The following is a 24,846-nucleotide window of genomic DNA, read 5'->3' on the forward strand; positions in this document are numbered from 1 at the left end:
GTGTCTCTCGTGAATAAAAAAATAAAATCTTTTAAAAAATTTAAAAAAGGAAAACAAGTAAAAAACCAACATCAAATTTAATGAGTTTTCATAAGAAAACTGATAAGAAATTAATATGGCAAAATAATTGGATTTTAGTTTTTAAGTTACATTTAGTTTATGTAACTTAGAACTATCAATCATAAATATGTATGGAATATTTAAAGTGTATTAGCTCTCAAATACATTGTACCTTTTTTTCAAATACATTGTACCTTAAGAATAATATTAATATGTTATATATTTTTTAATTAATAAATGCAAAATAGGGATGCCTGGGTGGCTCAGAGGTTGAGCATCTGTTTTTGGGTTAGGGCGTGATCCTGGGGTCTGGGATCAATTTCCACATTGGGCTCCTTGCAAGGAGCCTGCTTCTCCTTCTGCTTATGTCTCTGCCTCTCTTTCTGTGTCTCTCATGAATAAATAAATAAAATCTTTAAAAAATAAATAAATAAATGCAAAATAAAGATGTCAACATGAAATACTTTGAATTTCCTACATGAAACAAATAATATATACCAATGATAACCTGATTTATTTTAATTTTGGCAGAAAAGTATATCTCACTTCAAATCTTAAGTACAATCTCCTAAATTAAAATGGATTTCTACTTAGTAAGATTATGATTTACATAAAATAGATTATCAACCCTAGCCAGAGGAAGTTTTGTTTTTGAAGTATTTATATTTGCTTTATTTACCAAAAGAGATTACTTAAAATGACATTATAACTCTCCCCTCAAAGGAAATAAAGAGTAAAAAAATAACTCAAGCTCTCTTAAAAATGTGTATTCTCAACTACTATACATAGATTTAGCCATGACTATTTGACAAAGCTTAGTAGAGTACATTTAAATTGTGATTTACAATTCTGCAAACTTTACCTGTATGCTTCATAGTTTTTGTAGGTTTTTTTTGTATTTAAATAATAGCACTATGAAAGATGACAAGTGTTAATAGATGAAATATCGAGTTATTCTTGATGTTCTTATTGGAAAATCTTACTTTCATTCGCAGTAGTTTTTGGCCATCTAATCTCTGAGCCTGACAACATTTGAGAGCATAACAATCACTTAATGGATAAACACATGGAAACACACAAACACAATATTTTTACAATAAAATATCACACATATTATATGTATATTATATGATAAGATACCTGGAAATTTGTAACAAAATATCAAAGTCAAAATATTTAAAATTACATTTGAACCCCTTACTTTCTTCCATGAATCAAAGGTTTGAAATCCTGAGTCCTTTTACACAGGGATCAGCAAACTAGGGCCAATGGACCAAATCTGGCCTGGTTCATATTGCAGAGCCCAAAAGCTATGAACAGATTTTACATTTTTAAATGGTGGGAAAAACAAAGGATGGATATATTCCATGATATGTGAAAAGGACATGAAATTCAAATCCTGGTGTCCTTTAATAGAGTTTTATTGTACCAAAAAAAAAAAAAAGGATTCCTAGATTCTTAATTCTGTAATCATAGAATTATAGAATGTTTTGCATCCTACATACCAGACTATCCTTCTAACCATATGAATTCAATAAAGACAGGTTACTATACCTGTGTGCAGGTATCTTTCGGTTCCCAACAATCAAAATAACATCACAGAGTTGCTGTTGTTTCAAGTAACTTTCCATTTTTCTGAATGTTTGCTCAGCATGGTGAACAGCCTGATAGAATTCTTCAGAGCTACTGGAATCCATATCACTTTGAGGTGTCAATGAATGGCTAGTTGCTGTCAGCCTACAAATCACACACAAAAAAAGGTGGTGTTTATAAAGTGCTATAACTCGTCTAAAACAACACACAGAGCTTTACAATTTTAAAGGGAAAATCAATGCATTTCTCCTTATGTTAATCATCATTAATAGAAGTCAGAAAAATCTATTTTGGGTGACATAATTTGCTCTAAGAAGCAATAAATGAATTCTTAATTATCTTTTTCTCTAGCTTTACAATGATTTAAAAGGTAGGTTATCTATATTTATTAGGACATTAAGTTAAAAAAAACCTGAAAAAGTAATAGAAATAGTAAATTACTAACATACTTATTTGAAAATTGATTACTAATAAAATGTTAATTTAATCCATTTGAAATTGAGGTAGATCACCTAATTATAGTATTCTAAATTACAATTCCTATGAGGTTATAGTAAATGTTCTTTTACAGAAGTAGGTGATTTTCATTATGAGAAATTATAAAGCATGGTTTGTAAAAAAGACTGACAATAAATCTGAAAGTAAACTGTTGAGTTTCATAGTCTATACCCAGTTGTTTAAAAAATATATACAAAATGTAGTAGCTCAGTACTAACAAATATTTAACCATATCTATGAGTGTATATGTGATAAACTTTAAAATTTTGAAAAATTCATGATACTTAAGTTTGGCAACTGGATCTATTAATATAAAAAACAGTTTCACAAAGAAAACTTTAAAATACCATACTCCATATTAAGGAGAAGACTCTCACTATATGCATGATAGGCCCAGAAAACCTGATCAAGTTTTCTGATGCTGTGCTAATTAAAGCTTATAACAACTTAAAAATGAAAATGAATTAGATATATAACAATAACGATGAAATAGTTTATTTCAAAACAGAAAGTATGGAGACTTCTGTTTCTAATTATAAGGCAATAACTTGTAACTGACTGAACCCCTCATTGAGAATGCCAGAAAAAAAAATGGTGCCTATAAAATCAAAATAACTAAATGAATTTAAAAATAGCCATTAAGACAACCAGAACTTGAAGGACCAAGAATTTAGAATAAAGAAAAAGTCATGGAAGTCAGCTCAAAATTCTCCACTGCTTTTTCATTCCCTCTGATGGTATTTATTAATTATAAGCAGCACAGAGTGAGAATCTTAGAAACTCAGCACAATGCAGCAGCCAACAGTATCATGGGCCTTGGAGGAAAAGATGGATATTGGAAGTATATGCTCCAAAGGTAGCAAGAAATTGAGAGATAAAAGAGGATCCATAAAGGAGGAAAGTTTGGGAAAGACTGTCATTGTGATTCACTTTTCCTCAGAGGTATTTGTGATTCCTAAGCACTGCTAGACAAGAAGAAAATGGCTTATTAGAGATTGAGAAGTTAAATAGAGTTTGAAAAATAAAAATTTGAATCCAAGGACCAGCAAGGATGAGAGACTCTGGCAAATACACAAGCTCTCAGCTAAACTCCCTAAAGGGCTTTATCCTAGGAGTCAAGGGAAATAGAAATAGACAAGAAGACAAGATAATACAAGGATGGAAACCTAGATTGAATGAAGTCTCTGAGTGCATTAAGGTGATCTGCTAATCTAAATGTTGACAGTCAAAATAAACCCCTTTAGAAAAGCCTCATAGAAACTCTGATTTCTTGTGCATGTATATGGTGCTTGACATTAAGAAGAAGAAGGCCTATAAATAATCTCTATCGAGAGGGAAAAACAGACAATAGAAACAGGCTCTGAGGTACTACAGGTATATCTTTGAACAGAAGGATCACAGTTAGTTATAGATGTGAAAATAACCCTAATTAATGTATTTTAATATAGATAACAAGCTGGAGACTTTCAAGAACATTAGGTTATATGTAAAATCAAGTGGAAATATAATAATTTAAGCTAAGGTTTTGATAGAGGACTTGAACTTGCAGATTGGATGCAGGTGAAGAAAATATAAGCTGAAAAATAAATAGAAAATATTGAAACTAAAACATTGAGATAAAAAGATAAAAAAGGGACACCTGGGTGGCTTAGCAGTTTAGTGCCTGCCTGCCTTCGGCCCAGGGTGTGATTCTGGAGACCCAGAATCGAGTACCACATCGGGCTCCCAGCATGGAGCCTGCTTCTCCCTCTGCCTATGTCTCTGCCCCCGCCCCCCCTCAGTGTCTCTCATGAATAAATAAATAAAATCTTAAAAAAAAAAGATAAAAAATAGTTTCTGAAACAAATGAAACAAACAATTCATATAATTATAGTGTTAAAAGCAGAAGAGAGACATGATAGGGCAAAAGCCATCTGAAGATATAATGGCCAAGAGTTTTCAAAATAGTCTTAAAGGCATCAAGACAAAGATTCAAGATTCAGTATCCACCACTATACATGATAGTAAAACCAATGCAAAACTAGGGGTGGGGAAAAGGAAAAACAATATAAGCAAAAGACTTTCTTTTTTTTTAAGATTTTATTTCTTTATTCATGAGAGACACAGAGAGAGGCAGAGACATAGGCAGGGGGAGAAGCAGGCTTCCTGCAGGGAGCCCAATGTGGGACTTGATCCTGGAACTCCGGGATCATGCCCTGAGCCAAAGGCAGATGCTCAACCACTGAGCCACCCAGGTATCCCAGAAAAAGACTTTCTTAAAAAGCGCCAAAGAATAGAAAAGGAGAACCTTTCTTCTAACTCATTTAATCAGGCAAATATAACATGGAAACAAAACTTGAAAAGGATGTTGCAAATAAAGAAAATTAATGGCTATTCTTTCCTCTAAACATATTTGCAAATATCCTAAGCAAAATACTAGCAACTAAATACAAAACTGTATGTAAAAAAAAAACAAACATGTATATACAGGGTGCCTGGGTGGCTGAGTTGGCTAAGCATCAGACTCTTGATTTCAGCTCAGGTCATGATCTCAGGGTGATGAGTCCTGCATTAGGCTTCACACTAGGTATGGAGCCTGCTTAAGATTCTCTCTCTCCCTCTCCCTCTGTTTCTCCTGCTCCTTTCTCAAAAAAAAAAAAAAAAGAGAGAGAGAGAGAGAGAAAGAAAGAAAAAGAAAATATAAAAAATAAATGTATCACATATATAGTGGACAATGTATCACAAGTAAGTTGAACTTAATTAAGGAACACATTTTAAGTGTATAAAGCACCTAATTCATTCATACAGAAGACCTATTTAATGGAAACCTTTCTTCTTTAAATGAAATTCGTTAGTATCACCTCTATTCAACATTTTTCTAGAAGATCATTCCAATGTAATGCAAACAAGGAAAAAAAAATAAAGCCCATTAGAGCTGAACCAAAAAAAATGTATAACTGCTATTATTTCCAGAAGACATGTTTGTGCACATAGAAAATCCAAAAGAACTGCAGACAAGTTTACAAATCTAAATTCATTAAAATTAAAATCCTGTGTGTTCCCTGTTATCTACAATATTTGTCTACACAATATGGTTATTTTCTTCAGACTTTGCCAGTTTGCCTTTAAATATTTAAAATTAATATAAATTTTGCTGTACCATATGTTTGCCTTTCACAAATTTGCAAATTATAACCCCAGAATATGGTCATTTCCCAGTGTATATTTTAGGAATTCAGGCTCGGGCATATGTGGCAAGAATATTCTTCTAAACATGAACACATTGATCAGAAAAGTCACAAAATACCCTGCAGGATGGACTTTTAAATCTAGATTGAACATACCATTATTGTGTTACAGGTAACTATGGAGATTCAAGCCAAGAGCACAAGTTTCCAAAGAGATCAAAACTGCCCCACTCAGATCCTGATGTCTGGTCAAGAGACTAGAGACTGCCCTGTACATTGGCTCCAGATTGACTTAAAGAGAGCTTGGGATAAAGGTTACATTCAGATCCTTAGGTTAATTTCTTATAAGTCAAACGTACTTAGGGCAGAAAGTTCTATACTTCACTAAGATTTTCATATCCTGGGAAATGTTAGCAAGAAAAGAATTTAGTGTAGTAATTTATCTTCAAGTCACTCAAGTTGTGGTGGACACAATATTAGAAGAATAGTGAAAGAAATAGAGTAATACAGTTTTAGAGTTTGGTGAGACCTCACATAGCAAATCAAACAGGACATAGAATTTGACAAGGTTTATTTAAAGCTAATTTCTCTTAAGGTAGCATTAACTATTTTTCTGTAATCAAGGTATATTAACAAATCTTGATTGTGCTACAGAGGTGGGCCTTTTCTGAAGACCTTGAAAGTAATTTACAAGGATGAATCAAAAGAATAGAGAGCTAGAAATTAGGCTCCAAACTACTTCTTTTCCAGAGTTCTCATTCACTCCTAACTTTTTTCCTTAAAGTTCTAATTCTTGAGTTTCTCCATATTATATCTAAAAGCTAGTTATTTTTCTTGAAGGATGATTGATCTGTCAGAAAAATGGTTATGTTGGTTTGACTTGATTTTCTCCCTATAATATCACTGTCACAGTGCTTGCACATTTTCTCATAAATCATTTCTTGATATCAGGTTTGCGTAGAACTCTTTGACCTCGACCTTTGACTCAGGATTTAAAAAGGAGTTTCCACATCAGAACACTTAGGATTCTCAAACTATGATTTATTATCCAACCTTATTAGTTTATCAAATGGGACTTTAAAATTTTAGGAAATAGAGATTATATCTTTATAGTGTTTCCTATAAAATAAAAGTCTGACATTATTATTTCTATTATTGTCTAATATTTATGTCTTCAGACTAAATAAACTTTATAATCTCTTTCCAATCTAAACGTCTCTCAGGTGTTAGGATCCTACACTATAATTTTATCTTTATTGTGGCCCAACAACATAAAGCCTCAAGTTCCGGGAAATGGAATTTTAAAAGGGCAGTATGATTTCTTCCCACTGGAATTTAAGCATGTTAAAGAATTCACCAAACTTATGATGTACAAAACATACAATCAAAATTTTTTCTTGATCTCACAAAACTACTCAAGCCATAGTTACTCCTATTTCCTTTCACAACCATAGGTCTTGAAAGTGTTGTCTGCACTCATTATCTTAATTTCTGACCCTCTGAATACTCCTCAATCCATTGCAATCTGACTTTCCAACCACCCATGTAATGAAACGGCTTTTACCAAAGTCACTAGTGTCTTTTCTTATGACTTTATTTAGCTTTCATTTTCATTTCTTGTCTTAATTGCCAAGAACTGACCAACAAGCATTCCTGTTCCTATGCTAAATAGTTCAGGGCTGAACACTTATTTTTCCTGTACCAATCAATTCTGTGATATAGCATACTTTCTTATTTTTGTGCTAAATAGTATTGGGATCAGGTGGAAATAACTCTTGCTCCAGGAAATAGTTACTTCTAGAAGATTAGACTGTGAATTAACTTAAAAAAAAAAAGCTATAAAAACTAACAATTACTCATCTGTTTTCACATTAAAACCCCCTACCTAGGTGCCGATTTAAAGCTATTACATCATAAACTGTGCCCACTGTCAACCAGGTTCTAGCCTGCAATGCCTCCATGGTTCAAACTACATATTATGTTATAAATGCCTAATTATCTGATATTTTCTTCAATTTTTTTCTTCAATTTTTATTACCCATCAGCTCTTTTAGGCAGTTAGCCATGAGGGAGGATGGATAAAGCAGATGTTGTCCATACCTTTAGAGCTACTCTGAGTGTTAACAGCCACACCTCTAGAGACATCTCTAAAGGCTAACAGAATAGGAAAGGCCTAGCCAAAGAACTGACTCAAAAACCACAAAAGGACTTCAAAAGTTGAGCGTGTGCACAAATGATACAACTTGCCCTTAAGTATCTTTAAGGTCACAACAAAAGCTCATTAGATACTCATAAATATATGATACATAAATAAATACAATTATAAGACTGCATCGTGGATAGGAACACATGCAGTGGCCAAAATGTCATATAACCCCCAGTTGTCAATGAAAAATGTCAATCAAAGCCAAGTTTACATTACACAAAGCAGGCTTAAAAGGATGCAGCTAGAACTTCTTGGTGTCATTTCCACTCTCGCTCTAGCAGTGGCCTGCTTTCACTCTTTTTTTTTTTATTATTATAAATTAATTTTTATTGGTGTTCAATTTACCAACATACAGAATAACACCCAGTGCTCATCCCGTCAAGTGTCCCCCTCCATGCCCGTCACCCATTCACCCCCACCCCCCGCCCTCCTCCCCTTCCACCACCCCTAGTTCGTTTCCCAGAGTTAGGAGTCTTTATGTTCTGTGTCCCTTTCTGATATCTCCCACACATTTCTTCTCCCTTCCCTTATATTCCCCTTCACTATTATTCATATTCCCCAAATGAGTGAGAACATACACTGTTTGTCCTTCTCTGATTGACTTACTTCACTCAGCATAATACCCTCCAGTTCCATCCACGTTGAAGCAAATGGTGGGTATTTGTTGTTTCTAATGGCTGAGTAATATTCCATTGTATACATAAACCACATCTTCTTTACCCATTCATCTTTCGATGGGCACCGAAGCTCCTTCCAAAGTTTGGCTATTGTGGACATGGCTGCTAGAAACATCGGGGTGCAGGTGCCCCGGCGTTTCATTGCATCTGAATCTTCGGGGTAAATCCCTAACAGTGCAATTGCTGGGTCGTAGGGCAGGTCTATTTTTAATTCTTTGAGGAACCTCCACACAGTTTTCCAGAGTGGCTGCACCAGTTCTCTGCTTATCTATGCAATAAACTCTATCTCCCCCTCTGGTCTTGGGTCTCCAATTCTTTGGTGCATCTGGGATTCGAATGGAGTGCCCTAGTAACAACTTAGGCACTAATTCTAACCATGCTAAGTAATTTCATTATGTCATATCTCTTTCTTCTACAGCCTTCACACACACACTTCTCTATATGAAACCTTCAAAACACATTGACATTCTCATGAATAACTTTACTTCTTCAGAGATCAGTTTAAATATTACCTCTTCCAGAAAGACTTCTTTGAATTCTCATCGTTTGGGCAGTCATGGTCTATTGTGACATGCTAATTATTCAGTATAGATTGCACACATCTTTGGCATGTAGGATATTTTAGGAGTCCAATTATTTGTTGAATAAATGAGTGATAATATTCTATGAGAGGATGCCTTGGCCAAGTACTAATCTTAAATAGTTATGGCTTTCTTGTTTATTTCATAGAACACAAAAATCTACATATAGGGTAGTTAGTAAATGTTAGCATGAATTACTATTGTTGAATTTCAAAAAGCTTCCAGAGCTCAGGAGAAAGAATGCATACATAACTGCTATAACCCAAATATGAACTCTTTTGCATTCTCTGATTTGATTCTTTGATTCACTTATGTACATTGTGAAAATACTAAAGAACACCCTAGAAATTACTTTTAAAAATTCTTTATTTCTTAGAGATTTATTTATTTATGGCAGGGGGCAGTAAGGGCAGAGAGAGAGATTATCTTACGTAGACTAAGCATGGGTCCTGAAGCTGGGCTCATCTTATAACCCTGAGATCACTACCTGAGCCATAACCAAGAATTGTTTGCTTAGCCTACTCCAACCCCCAAGCACCACTAAAAAATCTTTTGAATAGATATGATACATTTATTTCAAACAAAGGTCCCTAAAATAGGTCCCAGCGTAATTATTATATATATATATTTTAAGATTTGTTTATTTATTTTAGAGAGGGGGGGTTATAAAGGGAGTGGGGAGGGGCAGAGGAAGAAAGAGAATCTCAAGTAGGCTCCCTGCTGGGCTCAGAGCCCTACATGGGCTTGATCCTAGAACTCTGAGAACATGACCTGAGCCAAAACCAGGAGTTGGCCACTTAACTGACTGAGATACCCAGGCATGTCTTATTATTATATCTTTAATTTCACTATATAAGAGAATAATTAAATGGCAAAATAAATTTTCAAGCAGCTTTCTTTTTCTCTTGAGTGATAATTTAGTTTTGTTTTGAGGGATTTATTTATTTATTTATTTATTTATTTATTTATTTATTTTTAAGATTTTTATTTATTCATGAGAGACACAGGGAGAGAGGCAGAGACATAGGCATAAGGAGAAGCAGGCTCCCTGTGGGGAGCCTGATGCATACATGATCCCAGGACCCCAGGATCACAACCTAAGCCAAAGGCAGATGCTCAACCATTGAGCCACAGAGGTATCCCTGAGGGAATAATTAAAGATTTCTATAAAATCAGATAAAATACATAATTCTTGGGCAGCGCCTGAATGTAGTAAACAATGCTGTTATTTAAGTGAAATGACTATTTGTTTTAGCCATACAATTTAGTGTAAACTGCAGGCTTCTCTTCATATTAAGTTTCCATTAGCAAAATATTTATTTAAACTTGTAAAAAAAAAAATAAACTTGTAAAAATATTCTGATTAAAGGTTTGCTATTTTATTCCTCTTTTTTATTGCTTAAATATTTTATATGAAGTACATGTCATTTCTATTTTAAAACTATGAAGTTATTACAAATAATTATGTAAATAATATCAAAGATCAAAAAGTAAGCAAAAATTCTCAGACAATAAAGCACACTATTACATGTCTATTTAACCTTGAAAATTTTACATCTAAAGTTAATATTTCATTATTTTAAAAAAGGGAAAGTTTTTTAAATAAATAAATTTAAAGAAACAACTTTAAATTATTACAGTACTAGTGAATGAATCATCATCATATATCAGCATGGCAGAGTAAACCAGTGTTCAAAATGAATGTCTAGTTATACAAACACACTAATTTCAAAGATTTTAATAACTCCCAAGAGAGAGGTTTAGATCAAGGAAATATTAGAAGGGATAAAGTTCAAGCACCAGGTGCTACTACTTAGAAACAAGAAAAATGAATATAGTCGCTAATGTTGCTTTTGGGTATAATTTTGTTTTATAAGCTAATTGGAATTTTAAGTAAGGCTTTTTATCAGAAGTATTGAAAAATACACGCATGAATACACACACACACATACACTGGTAAGAGAGAATAATAAAAAAGAGCAATAACTCATGAGCTAAAGAAAAACTATATATATATTCTAGGCTCCATCAGTTACTGCATTTTGAATCTCAGCTAATTTATTTGTAAAATAGAATATATTTACAAATCTCCACATAGAATGCTTATGGAAAAAAATAAAATATGTATTTGAGCTGTTAAGTATATTTCCAATGAAATACCGGATGTGAAAATGTAACCTATAATATTTATAAAATAAAAAGAGTACTTTTATGAATTAGGTGTGTATCAGTACAGTGCAATATGTTGCTTGAAGAATTAGATCTACTTTTAATAATAATTATGTAAAATATAATTGTTTTTCTCTTCTAAATCTTAAAATGTATAATCTATAGATGTACCTATTTAAATTAAAAGTATTTTTAAATGTTTGAAATTACAAAATTGAAATAATTGAAATATTTGCAAGGACTTTAAATTCAAAATAAAGAAAATCATGATTGAGGACATGATAAGAATAGCTAACATATAAATTATATTTTGATGCTGGAAGTTCTCAACAAAAAAATACCAAATCTGGGAAGAAAGGCAACTACACAGAGGGAATGGGAAACACTATAAAATCTGTAAGTGTTTCTAATATGAAATGCAGATGGAAATTGATATATGAATAATTAATTAATGCAAGTTCTACTCTGAGAAGATGTACCAAAAAACAAAGGAATTATAATGATGTGCCAACTTGGATAATAGATGCCTGGGAAGTGCCTGTACAGAAAGATTCAGAAGATATCAGATTGAGGTTGACTTGGACAAAATAAAATAATGTGTTTCTACTCACCCAGGATTCAGAGGAGTGGTTCTAACATCTCTTGGGCTAACAGAAGCCTGAATTAAAAGGGCTCCTAGAATATGTAATGCCAACATTTCCCAGTCATATTGTGGAAGAAAAAACAAAAATGCACATGTATATGGAAATGATACAACATATCTATCATAGTCAACCTGTTTAACAATAATTATTGAGTAGCTCAGGAAACATCCTTTTCACCATCATGAAATTCATTGGCAAAGAGAACAATAACATACTTTTAAAGCTCTCTGGTAAGTACTAAAGGTTTTGATGGCACAATTAAATTGAGCTCTCTGGTGTCAATGGCATTACTGTACTAGATGATGAGACTTAAAGATGAAAGACAACGTGAGCTCTATTGTCACCAGACACTACTGCCAGTTGTCCAAACAAGACTGTCATCTGTTTGGGTAAATAAGCTTTTACTGAGATATAGCCACACACATTTAGTTATGTGTGGCTGCTTTCTTGCCACAACAGCCAAGTCCAGTAGTTGTGAGAAAGACCATATGCCTTCCAGAATGAAAAAAAAAAAAAAAAAGAAAAAGAAAAAAACAACAACAACTATCTGGTCCTTTATTATTTATTTTAAAAAAAGGACAAGAAAATTGTTGGTCCCTATTAAAATAATAGGAATAGAATGGTAATCAGTAGATTTTAGTTACCTAAGACATCTCTGGAAAATATAACTTTATCATGAGGTATGTGCATAAAATGAGTAGTCCACTAAATTATTACTTGGTCTGTTCAATCAGAAAAAGTATAGATCTTTTGTGTAGCAATTTGAATCAAATTATGATAATGCGACTTTATACTCTCCAAGTCACTTTTTCTAAATTAGTTCAGAGATTCTCCATTGATTTTAAGACTAGGTTCTTTTAAGAAAGAACCCTGAAAAATTGCCACATTTCTGAAATGGAAATATTACCCATATTTTCCCCAGACATCAGGCCCTAGACATTCTAAAATTTAAAATATTTAAACATTCTAGTAGTTATTAAATATTATACCTGAATTAAAGCAAGTACCTCACAACTTACACTGCCACCGTATCCACTAGACAGGGAGGATGCCCATGAAAACTAAGCAAAAAAGTGTGTATTTGCTCGAGTCCATACTCTCATGCACTCCCCAGGTTGTTAGATTGAACCTGTAGTTATTTTCTCAGTCTCAGAATGCACAGTTGGAAAAGGTTCTCACATTGGTTTCCTGACCCACAAAATAAGTTCTATTAAAGGAGACTGTCAACTGAACTACCACCACACACCTACCATTGAAGGTATAAAAGCTATACTGTATTCACAAGGAATTTGCAGATATCAGCGCACATTAAAAAGTTAAAATATGAAAGGGCCCCCTTGAGTGGCTCATCTGGTTAAGCGCCACCATGATTTTGGCTCAGGTCATGATCTCAAGGTCCTGGGATCAAGCTCTGACTTGAGAGAGAGGGAGTCTGTTTCTCTCTCTCTCTCTCTCTCTCTCTCTCTCTCTCTCTCTCTCTCTCTTTTCTCTCCCCCCAATCCCCATCTCCCTCTGCCCCCTCCCTGCTCCTGCTGGCATATACTCTCTTTCTCACTTTCAAATAAATAATTGTTTTTAAAAATTAAAATATGAAAGTATAGATTCTATTTTATCCCATCTTAATTTGTTCATTTGGTAGGTACAAATTCCAGATGGATCTTGAATAATGACTAGATCATCACAAACATAATCAGGTAGTGATGATAATTATAGCTGATATTCCAGATGTGATATTTTTACACAGGGAAATCAACACAACCCTCGCACTTAGTATGCAGCTATCAACCTAGCAGAATACTTTTTTTCTCAATCAACATTATTAAGGAAATCAGAACTTGTTTACCTTCTCCTAACAGGAGCATCAGCATCATTTCAATGTCTTACCACAGGGAAATGGCAACTCTTCTCTTTACATTGTGCAAAAACTTTGATTACCTTGATATCCCATAAAACATCACATGTTTCCATGACATCTGTGACATTATGATCATTGGTTCTGGTGGGGAGGAAATAGCAAGTATGCGAAATGTCTTCCTCGGCAGATAGTGGGAGGAAAATCTTGCAAAAGTTAAAGTGCCTATCACACTGATGAAAATTCTAGGGGTTTAGCAGTTTGAATATGTCATGAAATTACATTTATTTATTTATTTATTTATTTATTTATTTATTTATTTATTTTTAAAGATTTTATTTATTTATTCATGAGAGACAGAGAGAGAGAGAGAGAGAGAGGCAGAGACACAGCAGAGGGAGAAGCAGGCTTTTTGCAGGGAGCCGGACACTGGACTCAATCCCAGGACTCCAGGATCAGACCCTGGGCTGAAGGTGGCGCTAAACCGCTGAGCCAGTAGGCTGCCCATGAAATTACATTTAAAGTGAAAGATCTTAAATGATATATCTTGTGCCACCTGCCACCTGCCTGTTGGAGATAAAACATACAAAATTTAGGTATTCTATACCCCCTATGCCCCCAGTGAACTCACAAGCCTACCAGTTCTGACTGAGGCCCAGAGCAAGAGAGGCCTCTGCTGCAGGTTTGAGCTGTTGAACAAGCAGTTCTGCTCTTAGGACCTTATGATCCAGAAGAATAAATATTCGGAGAAGTGTCTTCAGCTGTCAAGGATGTGAAGGGAGCCCTATGGCCTATTAGAGAATTATAGTTCAGAAAGACTTTATGAACAAAATCATAGTTCTCCCAATTAACATTCTCAATTTGAGAATCATCTTCTGGTTTACAACTGGGTCACAGAAAAGACTGAATGATGGCCAAGAGGCAACTGTAAACTAACCCAATATGACTTACAAAATCATTAAGAGAAATGTGTGCAGTAGCATTCTATCATAATATATAAATGGTATATATGAGAAAGGCCCTCAGTAGATCCGGAAGTAAATTTCATGAATATGTAGCTAGACTCCCTGGTACCTATTTGTACTCTATTTGCACTTCTACTTCAACCAGTACCTAGGGCCTTATATTAGTTTTCTATTGATCATAACAAATGCCTACAAAAGTATCCGCTTTAAACAATGCAATTCATGTATGTCAAGAGTCAAGACATGGTTCAGGGACCTCTGTTCAGGGTCTCAGAAGACCATAGTAAAGGTGTTGGCCTGGATATGCTACCATCTTGAGGTTCAACTGGGGAAGAATTTGCATTCAATTTTACTCAGGGTGTTAGCAAAATTCATTTAATGGCGTCTGTAGAACTGAGGACCGTGCTTCTTGCTGACTTTCATCTAGATGATGCCTTTAGTTCTTAGAGGTCATCTTCGGTCTTGGAGGATACTTTCAACTCTCAAAGGTCACCCACAATTTCAAGAGGTCATCTATAGTTCTCTCCCACAGAGGTCTCCTCACTATGGCTGCTTTCTTCATCAAGCCAGCACAGAGAATCTCTAGAGAGAATCTAAATGCAAGGTGGCATTTTATACAACATAACATAATCACAAGAGCAATTTTGCATAGTTTTTGCCATATTCTATTGCTTAAACTCAGGTCACAGGTCTTTCTTAAACTCAAGCAGAGCAAATCATATGAGACCATGAATACCAGAAAGCAGAGATCACTGATGGTCATCTTTGTGTATGCCACAGACTTCATGAGGAGGAGCCTGTGACCTGTTACCAGGAAAGGTGAAATCATAGATCTGCTTTATAGATGAGCCTGACATAAATGGCTTTTAAAAAATTATTATTCTGATACATAAGATCTGGAATTCTTGCTTATAATTACTAAAACTGAGCATTATAGTTTTGGCAGTCCATTTTCAAGTGTAAATTTTCTCCTGACCAACTTCAGGCTCCTCATGACATTGATTTAGTGTTAGCAAAGGGTTACTCTGTCAGGTAAAGTGATTAGTCCCAATTACTAAGGAAAAAAATTGGGTTGCTTGCAAAATGTGGTTAATGAGAAATAGGTCTGAAAAGTAGGAGACTAACTGTAGTGTCACTTAGCAATCCTATATCTGGAGATAAGGATCAGTTTGGGCAACCCATCAATACAGGAAGCAGTAAGGACTCTGGACCTTCAAGAACAAAGGTTTAGCTTATTGCATCAGGTAAATAACATTGACAAAATTGGTATTGTCAGAGGACAAGATGTACATGGAACTGTTGAGAGAGTGAAGAAGTTAGGATTAATAACCTAGGTCACCCACCAGTCACCAAATTCACCTTCTTTCCTGAAGATATGGTAGGGTATGTTATAGATTTAGTAGGATATTGATCCCTATTGAAGATATTAATATTTTATCATTATTAAATTAGGAAACAAATCCTGTTTTGGCTTTCATAAAACATCAAAATATATAACTAAACTAAATGTAAAATTACCGATAAGTGTTATTTGTGATAGTATGAAGTCCACAAGAGAAAATTCTTTTAGAAAAGCAGAACAAAACAAAGTATTTAAGAAAGAAAACAGTTAAAACTTTAGTAATCATCCAGCATGCCTTAAATATATAGGTTTTAGAAAAAGATGTCCCTAAAACACAAAAGCTATTGTTGGTATTTTAGCTCACAAACTTACTCTTTTTTTCTAAGTGGTAATGACTTCCAAATAAAAAATTTCCTCCAGTTATCATGCTTCTGACTATATTTAAAATGATGATTTAATAAATTTAAAATTGTAACTATACTAACAGATAATCTATATTAAGCATGTATGATGTATGATGTAGCAGGTGCTCTTTGACATGACCTACAACTACTTTGTTACCATCTTATAGGTTTGAAAACTAATGCCAGGAGAACTTAAGTAACCTGTATAAGGAATTAGGTATGAAAGTTTGCAAAAACTGTATGACAGACTCCCTCTAGAAGTATTACTTTAGGGTAAATTCAAGCAAAAATTTTAAATAACCTAAATTACAAAAATACAAGAAATAACCCTAAAAAAAGAAATAACCCTCAAAATGCCAATAAAAATGTATAATTGGAAAAAAAAGTATAATTGGGACAATATAAATAATTGTTGGATTATAATGTATATTTTATTTTTTTATTATTTAATTTTTTTGAGAAAGAATGTGGGGGTGGAGGGGAGGGAGAGCAGGAGAGAGAAAGAAAGAGAGAGAGAGAGGGAGAGAATCTTAAGCAGGCTCCATGCTCAGTGCAGAGCCCAACATGAGGCTCAATTTCAAGGCCCCAAAATCATGACCTGAACCAAAATCAGGAGTCAGATGCTTAACTGACTGAGACATCCAGGTGCCCCTCGTGAATATTTTAAAATAAAGAGTATCCCATATTATGCCCTTGGAAGAATAAAATATGCCAAAGAACCATGAAAAGAAATTTACTCAGTAGAAAAAGTCTCTAAAGTGACCCAGATGTTTGGATAGTAAGAAGGCCTTTAAGGAAGCTATTGTAAATATGTTCAAGGAATTAAAGGCTATTATGGTCTCCATGCATGAAGAAATTAGAGAAATGGAATCTAACGGGAAAAAATTCTGTAACTGAAAAGCACAATATCTAAAATAAGAAGATTAACTGATGGGTATAATAACCAATTAGATTTGGCAGAAGAAAGGGTAAGAGCAAAAAAAAAAAAAAAAAAAAAAAAAGAGGAAAAAAAATAAGCAGAGTCTCAATGACGTGTGGGGAAAATATCCAATAATCTACCCTACTAGAGCTGGAATGTCAGAAGGCAAAGTGAGAGAAATAGAACAGAGAAAACATTTAAACAGTCGTTTAAAATGTTTCCGAATTGATGATTACTTCCATCTACCGATTCCCCAAATCACAGTGAACTCCAAGTGGGATAAATACTAAATAAACCCAAACCAATGACAAAAGATAGATTATTTGACAAATGATCTTAGAAAAACTTGCTTTACATTCAAAACACCTTATGTTATTATCTGATATCATAAACTTCAGATATGTCCAATGCCAAACATATACAGCAAACCTATTAACAATTGGAAGAAAAAATAGTGTAGGGGGGCATATTTTTGTATGATTTGAGAGGGATGCATTCTATAAGCAAGTCATAAATTCCAAATTTCCTAAAGGAAAAAGGACAACAGATAAATTTTAACTATCTTTATGAGAAAAAGATCATAAACATATTTACCTACTAGCCACACACTTAGAGAAACTATTTAGCTTATATAACAAACAAGGGATTAATACCTAGATTTTCAAAGCACTTTTAAAACACAATAATAAAAAAGGACAAATAGAAAAATAGACAAAAGGTATTTTCATTTGTTTCAAAAGAGAAAGCACGAATGGAAAAGATTCATATTAAAATAAGCTGAAACTGAAATAGTAATTATGAACATACAAATTCTACATAAAGATTTTTGCCCACATTACTGGAAACATTTTAAAGTACTGACAATCAAGTAATATGCAAAGTTTATCTTGAAGCACGATAAGAACATTTCTTAATGAATAAAGGGATTAATAAAATTTCAAGGGAAAAAATAAGAGTCAGAGACAAATGGATGCTATGTTCAGATATGAGGAAGCAATTAAAGAAACTGAGATTCCTATACAGGTATGTTGGGAGTTGAGGCTGAAAATGCTTTGAATGAAATATTTTTAAAAGATTTTTATTTATTTATTCATGAGAGACAGAGAGAGAGAGAGAGAGAGAGAGAGAGAGAGAGAGAGGCAGAGACATAGGCTGAGGGAGAAGCAGGCTCCCTGCAAGGAGCCTGATGTGGGACTCCATCCTGGATCCTGGAATCACGCCCTGGGCCAAAGGCAGATGCTCAACCGCTGAGCCACCCAGGCATCCCTGAATGAATTATTAAAGAGTTTAACCTTAAGCCACATCTAATGAGGTATGTTTCATATAATATTTTTATCATGAGATCTAAATCGTGATGATCAATTTGTAAAATACCATATTCATTGCCTGTAACAGATTCCTGTTACACATGAAGATAACAAGGGATCTGGAGAGAAATAAAATAATCTTAATTTTGTTTGGCTCTGTTTTCCCCAATACGTTTATCTTTGAGACAAGAGATAATATTTTATTATATTTGTTTATTTCTCAAAGAGGAGAGTGACATGAGGATAGTGTCCCTATTAATATCTCACAGAATTTGTGCACCCCAGAACACTTCAGAAAGAGTTGTTTTAAACATTTAACCATTTAAAAGTGGTGGAGTTAAATAACTGGATACATGGATTAGAAGGTGGAAAGATTGCAGACAATGATATATATTGGGAGATTATCGTAGTAATTAAGGGAGAAAATGATAGACCTGGACTGGATTAGACCAAATATAGGAAGTATTAAGAGAACAGGCATAGTTTGAGGAGATAGAATAGAGGTAAAATCTACAAAACCTGAAGGTCAACACACGTATTTGGATAAACCCACCTTTAGGTATTAAATTATATACAATAGCTTTTATGCATGGTTACTAGTTTATTCACACTGATTATAACTTTATGTGAAACCTACCTTTAAGGCCAATTAATGGTCAATGTGTGATGTATGTGAGAATTTTACATGGTTATGCTAAATAGAAATTTATGATCCAATGATTGATTAATGGAAATGGGATCGCAGCAGTGAGAGGCTGGAAATAAAGCCAAACTTTGGAAATGGACAAATCATCAACTACTGTACAGAGCAAATAGGTAGGAAACTGTAGGATCAGATAATAAATACATGACTGGTGACAACAAAAATGAACAACATAAAAACATTTGATTAATAATCCAGGAGCTAAGCCATGCTATGCTAAGACAATCAAAATTATGTTGCTTTTAGTTTCATCTTGGCCTTTTCTTTGGTCTTAGAAAAGTTCATTAAGGGCCATACCTAGACTATATTGCATTGTGTTCTCATTGGAAGATATTATAAGTACTAGTTTTATATCCTGCCCTCCCCATTTAACATTTCTCTTTTCCTTCTTCATATTATTCTCTTTGCTGGTGATTTAATGCAATTAATAACTTTAATATTATCAATCTATTCCTGTATCACATTGTGCACCAAGACCTTACATGACATTCAAAAGTGACCCCATAGTTCTTTTTTTTAAAATTTTATTTATTTATTCACTAGAGACACACAAGGAGAGACAGAGACACAGACAGAGGGAGAAGCAGGGTCCTTGCAGGGAGCCAGATGAGGGACTCAATTCTTGGACCCGGAATCACACCCTAAGCCAAAGGCAGACGCTCAACAGCTGAGCCACCCAGGCATCCCTGATCTCATGGTTCTTAAAGACAAAATATCTTGGCATGAAATATACTTTTGTTAAAATGTTATCATTTTTCCACTTTTTATTACTCCCAAATAATTTGATTATATAAAATAAAATGTTATGCTGGGTTAACAAAATCAGTTAGTGTACTAGCAAAGAAACCCACTAGCTAAAAAAAACCCCACTAAATTGGTGTAATCACTTTGATAATTATAATTAAACCTTGCTACAAATACATTTTATTTTATTACTTTTGTGGAGATATATATACCTCCATAAAGACTCCAACTATTTTCAATTAAGTAGGAAAAGCCAGTTAATTCAATCTCTTACTTAGAAAATAATTTCCTGTTGTGCTGGCTTTTAGAGTGATAATGTGATTGTAAACGCTATTGAAATTGAGAGGCATAAGTATACCTTTATATACCTGCAATATATCCTTTTTAACAAGTTGCAAAACTAATTATTAGATGGATATATAATGCTCTCTGCAAACTTTCAATGTTTTTTTGAGAAAATACCAGAAAAAATATTTTTACACACAAATTTACCAGGCACCCAAAGCTAAAAATTCATTTGAGCTACTGTTTTTGGAAATGACAAAGAAAACATCATCTATATTTATATTATGAAAAAAATGTACATGCCTATTCCAGAATACTCTAAAATGCTAAAGCACATACAAAGAAATATACAGTTGACACTTGAACAACATTGGGCTAGGGGTGCAGACCACCACCAGCCATCACTGTCCTTGCAGTAGAAAATCCGTGTATAACTTTCAACTCCTCAAAACCTAACTGCTAATAGCCTACTATTTGCCAAAAACCTGACTGATCCATAAACAATTAGCACATACTTTGTATATTACATGCATTGTGTCCTGTACTCTTACAGTAAAATGAACTAAATAAAAGAAAATGTTAAGAAAATCATAAAGAAAAGTTACCACTGTACTTATCAGAAATATATACGTAAATAGACTTGTGCAGTTCAGACCCATGTTGTCCGAGAGTCAACTGTAATTGTAAAAAAAAATGTCCTTTCAAACAAGTATATAAGCATACACTCATCATATATATCTATTTAAATTAGATGGCTAAACAAACTTAGAGAAAAATCAATATTTATTTCCAAAATAAATAACCAAAAATAATTGATTAATTTAGAAGGGTAAATTCCAAGGAGAATTTGAGAATTAGAGAATTTTTATGATCAATAATTTAAAAACTCAAAGGTTGTTTGACTAGAGTTAAACTTACTAACCTTATAACTAAATTTACTAATTTAGCATAGCTCTGAAAAAATTCATTTTAGAAATGTTTAACCACTATTATTACATCATGTTCAAAAAAATAATTTATAACTTTTAGTGACTAAAAATAAATATTTTGCTTATTTTAATTTGATTAAAGTATTTTATATTTTACATTAAAAATAGATACCTGAGGATAGCAACAAAAGTCATACAAAAGAATAGTTAAAGGGACACTGCCTTATTGGTATTAGAATACACTTATAAGCTTTCCAATTAGATCAACATAATATTGATATAGGTAAGAAAAAATAACAGAAGCCCATAAATATATGCCAGTATTTACTAATATATTAGAAAACTAGGTAAAGGCACCTGGGTGGCTCAGTCACTTAAGTATCTGCCTTTGGCTCAGGTCATGATCCCAGAGTCCTAGATTAGAGCCCACATCAGACTCCCTGTTCAGCATGGAGTCTGCTTCTCCCCTTCCTTTTGCTCCTCCCCCAGAAACTCTCTTGTGCTCTCTCTCTCTCTTAAATAAATAAATAAAATCTTTAAAAAAATAATTGGGAAATGGAAGGATTATGTATTTAATATCTCAGACAAAGATGGCTGGTCACTGGAAGAAATAAAAATATGTATCTTACATTTTACATGGTAATAGAATTTGATGAGTTAAATTTAATGAAAAGAAGCATACGAGAAAATTGAGAAAAGTACATCAACAATTTAGGTTTTGGGAAATCTTCTCGAGCTGAAAACATGAAGAGAATTGCTATACATTGATTTCATGCATAGATTTTAAGCAATGGTAGAACATTAACTGGACTGTTTTCAAAGCAGAAAAATTACATTGCTGCCTTTAAGAACAGCATGAATGAGAGAAATAGAAAGATATTATAGCATATCATAATTATATAGAAAAGATAGAAAAGGCAATTCAAAGATAGAATTGTGGCAGATGTATGTTATCTTTGTTTCTTTGACCTGTGTGTTGTAGTTATATTTGAAAGTTAAAACAGCAAGTTTAAAATCAAACATTCTATGACTGACAATGTTGAAAATTTTTATGAAGATGATTTTGAAAGAATTTTTAGATAACCCATATCCAGTTCTTAATAACTATCATTATTATGTACATTAATTATAATTAATGAGCCAATAGTGATACATTATTCTAAAGTCTATACTTTGCAATTTTCACCTAATGTCCTTTTTCTGTCCAAGGATCCCATCCAGGATATCACATCACCTTCAGTCAGTATGTCTCTTTAGGTTCCTGTTGCTCATGACAGGGTTTTAGACTCTTCTTGTTTTTGATAACCTTAACAGTTTTGAGGAGTACTTCTCAGATATTTTGTAAGATGTCCTATTTTGGAATCTTGTTGATCCTTTGCTTATGGAGAGGCTGGGATTATCAGATTTTAGAGAAGATCACAGAGGTAAAGTAACATATGTTAAGAGTACATACTGATGATGTGACATTACTCTTGCGGTCAACCTGGACCTCTTGGCTGAGGTACAATTTGTTAGGTGTCTTGATTGTCAAGTTACTTTTTATTTCTCCCTGATGATTTAATTTTGATTTTGGTTAGCAATTGTGCTTATATTCACAAATCCAAGAAGATACCAAAAATAAAACTACCATTTTGATACAGAACCTGTTTCTCCTCTTATGGAGAAAGGGGAAGCATGGCAAGACTATTTGTTTATTATCCTTTTTGCTTTACAAATGTCCTCTGCAAGTGGATCTCTTCACTGTTAGCCTTCAATGACAGATCAGTATTGTCTGCCATTGATGGGTGAATAAGCCACTATTCTGTTTATATGCCCATTTACCCCTTTCAATAGCTCAAAATGAGACACTCATGGTCAAAACCATTTAGGAGTATGGGTAGCTCCGTAGGTATTCTCTCAAGAATCCGTTTAATAAATCCAAATTTTATTTTAATAAAGGGAAAAGTCATAAAGACTTTGGAATGTTTGGATTTTTAGTAAGCTAACAAGTTGTAGTATATTAAAAAATAAAGGGGGTAATACCACAATCCACCTATAAGCATATCCACTTATAGACATTCTTTAGTCTTTAAGAATGTCTCACTTTATCTTTTTTTTTTTTTTTATCTTTGCTACACTCCTTCTCCTCACTTCTCCCAAGACACCATTCTTTTAACTCCTTGACCTCCACCCACCAAGAAATAACTTTGGTGAATTTTCTAGAACCTTTACTCCTTTTTATGAAGGCAAGGAGAAAGATATTTGTTCAAATATCTTAGAGGAGGGGTAAAAACCTTAAGGTAATTGTCAACTTCAGAATGTAGTTTGCTTTTCCTCTACTTTACCTCCAGTTATGTGAAAGAAAGTACAAACTTAGTATCAGAAGACAAAAAAAGTACTAATAAACCTTTTTCTTTAATATTTTATTTATTTATTCATGAGAGAGAGAATAAGAGAGAGGCAGAAGGAGAAGCAAGCGTCCTGCAGAGCAGGAGCCTGATGTAGGACTTGATTCCAGGACCCTGAAATCATTACCTAACCTGAAGGCAGATGCTTAGCCACATAGCAACCCAGGCACCCAGGAGTAATAAATTTAAAACTCAAAAAAAAAATGATCTCTATTCCTTTTGTGCTTCAGTCAAAGAAAGAAATCCTCCTTTCTTCTCTTCCCAGAAGCAGAGAGGAGCAGTAGAGCAACAATAAGGACATCAATAATGATAAGATACAGGATGTCACTCACACTTGCTAAATCTGAAGGAAGGGTAATGGAACAGGAGAAACAAGAGAAAGAGGGATTTCAGGAGAAGTTCTTAAAACAAGGGTTCTTTCAGGGTCAGTTGTGAGTAAAGGGAGGAACAGGAGGAAAGGAGAGGGTACTCAGGGCACTGTCATCCAGTCTATCAAACTTCCACAGACTGACAAGCTGATAAATTGACAGTAAGGTATAAGTTAAAAAAACAAACAAAAACTAATGGTCATAGCATTATCAAACCTACTCATCCAATATGTATGGTTTAGAACCACTACTACAGACTCTGGATACAGTTAATCACTTTTCAAGATTGTAGGCACATATCAGTTCAGTGTCCAAAAATATAAGTGATATAGGGAGGGAAAGAGTCCCTTCCCCTTGGTCAATGGCAGGCAATGGGGGCTTGTTTAGGATGAGCAACTGGGCAGAGAGAGCACTTACTTGAAGATATCACTGAAAAACTGAGAGAAGATTAGGCTAACATCAGAGGAAACTTACAAACTTCAAAGGGTTAAAAGGTAAGGAGTCCTATTATATTCATTAATAGTCATCATTGAAAGTGATAAATTATATTAAAATGCCTTTTGGTTACAGCAGAACATGCATTCTTAGAGCTTGCAGTCTCATGAAGATAAACAGGTACTAAAGAAATAAAAATTATAGCATTTGGAGGAAAGTATGGGCTAAGGTGTAAAATGAGAAGGGGCATCATATGAAATGTTTGAAGAGAGATCTCTCACAATTTTAGCCCATAAATAAATATTTATTTATTTATTTGAGAGAGAGAGAGCATGAGTGAGGGAGACTGGCTGAGGGAGAGAATCTCCAGCAGACCCCCATGAGAGATCGGGGTTTGAGGGGGAGCTGGATGTCAGAATCCTGAGATCACAACCTGAGCCAAAACCAACAGTCAGTTGCTTAACTGACTAAGCCACTCAGGCACCCCAGCATTACGTATTTTGTTGGTAAATAGTCCCTCAAAGATTAAATGCATTTTTTTCTTGGTTAAAAAACGAGTTCATCTTTGAGAATGGTAAAAAAAAAATTCAAGGAAATTAAAAAATATATAT

The 24,846-nt window shown here is 33.9% G+C and overlaps 1 protein-coding gene across 2 annotated transcripts in view; it reads right to left on the minus strand.

Moving 5' to 3' along the window:
• KLHL1 (kelch like family member 1) overlaps positions 1–24,846 on the minus strand; it is a 363,304-nt gene that overhangs the window by 236,350 nt on the left and 102,108 nt on the right. The window contains exon 2 of one of the 2 annotated variants that reach the window (XM_055336046.1): positions 1,615–1,797. The exons of the other annotated variant lie outside the window; for it this stretch is intronic. Within the exon in view, the coding sequence (XP_055192021.1) occupies positions 1,615–1,797 (183 nt within the window). The remainder of the gene's footprint in view (positions 1–1,614; positions 1,798–24,846) is intronic. 2 annotated transcript variants of the gene reach the window in all.

Source organism: Nyctereutes procyonoides, unplaced genomic scaffold, assembly GCF_905146905.1.
Source record: "Nyctereutes procyonoides isolate TBG_1078 unplaced genomic scaffold, NYPRO_anot_genome, whole genome shotgun sequence".
In the NCBI taxonomy this organism is placed as follows: domain Eukaryota; kingdom Metazoa; phylum Chordata; class Mammalia; order Carnivora; family Canidae; genus Nyctereutes; species Nyctereutes procyonoides.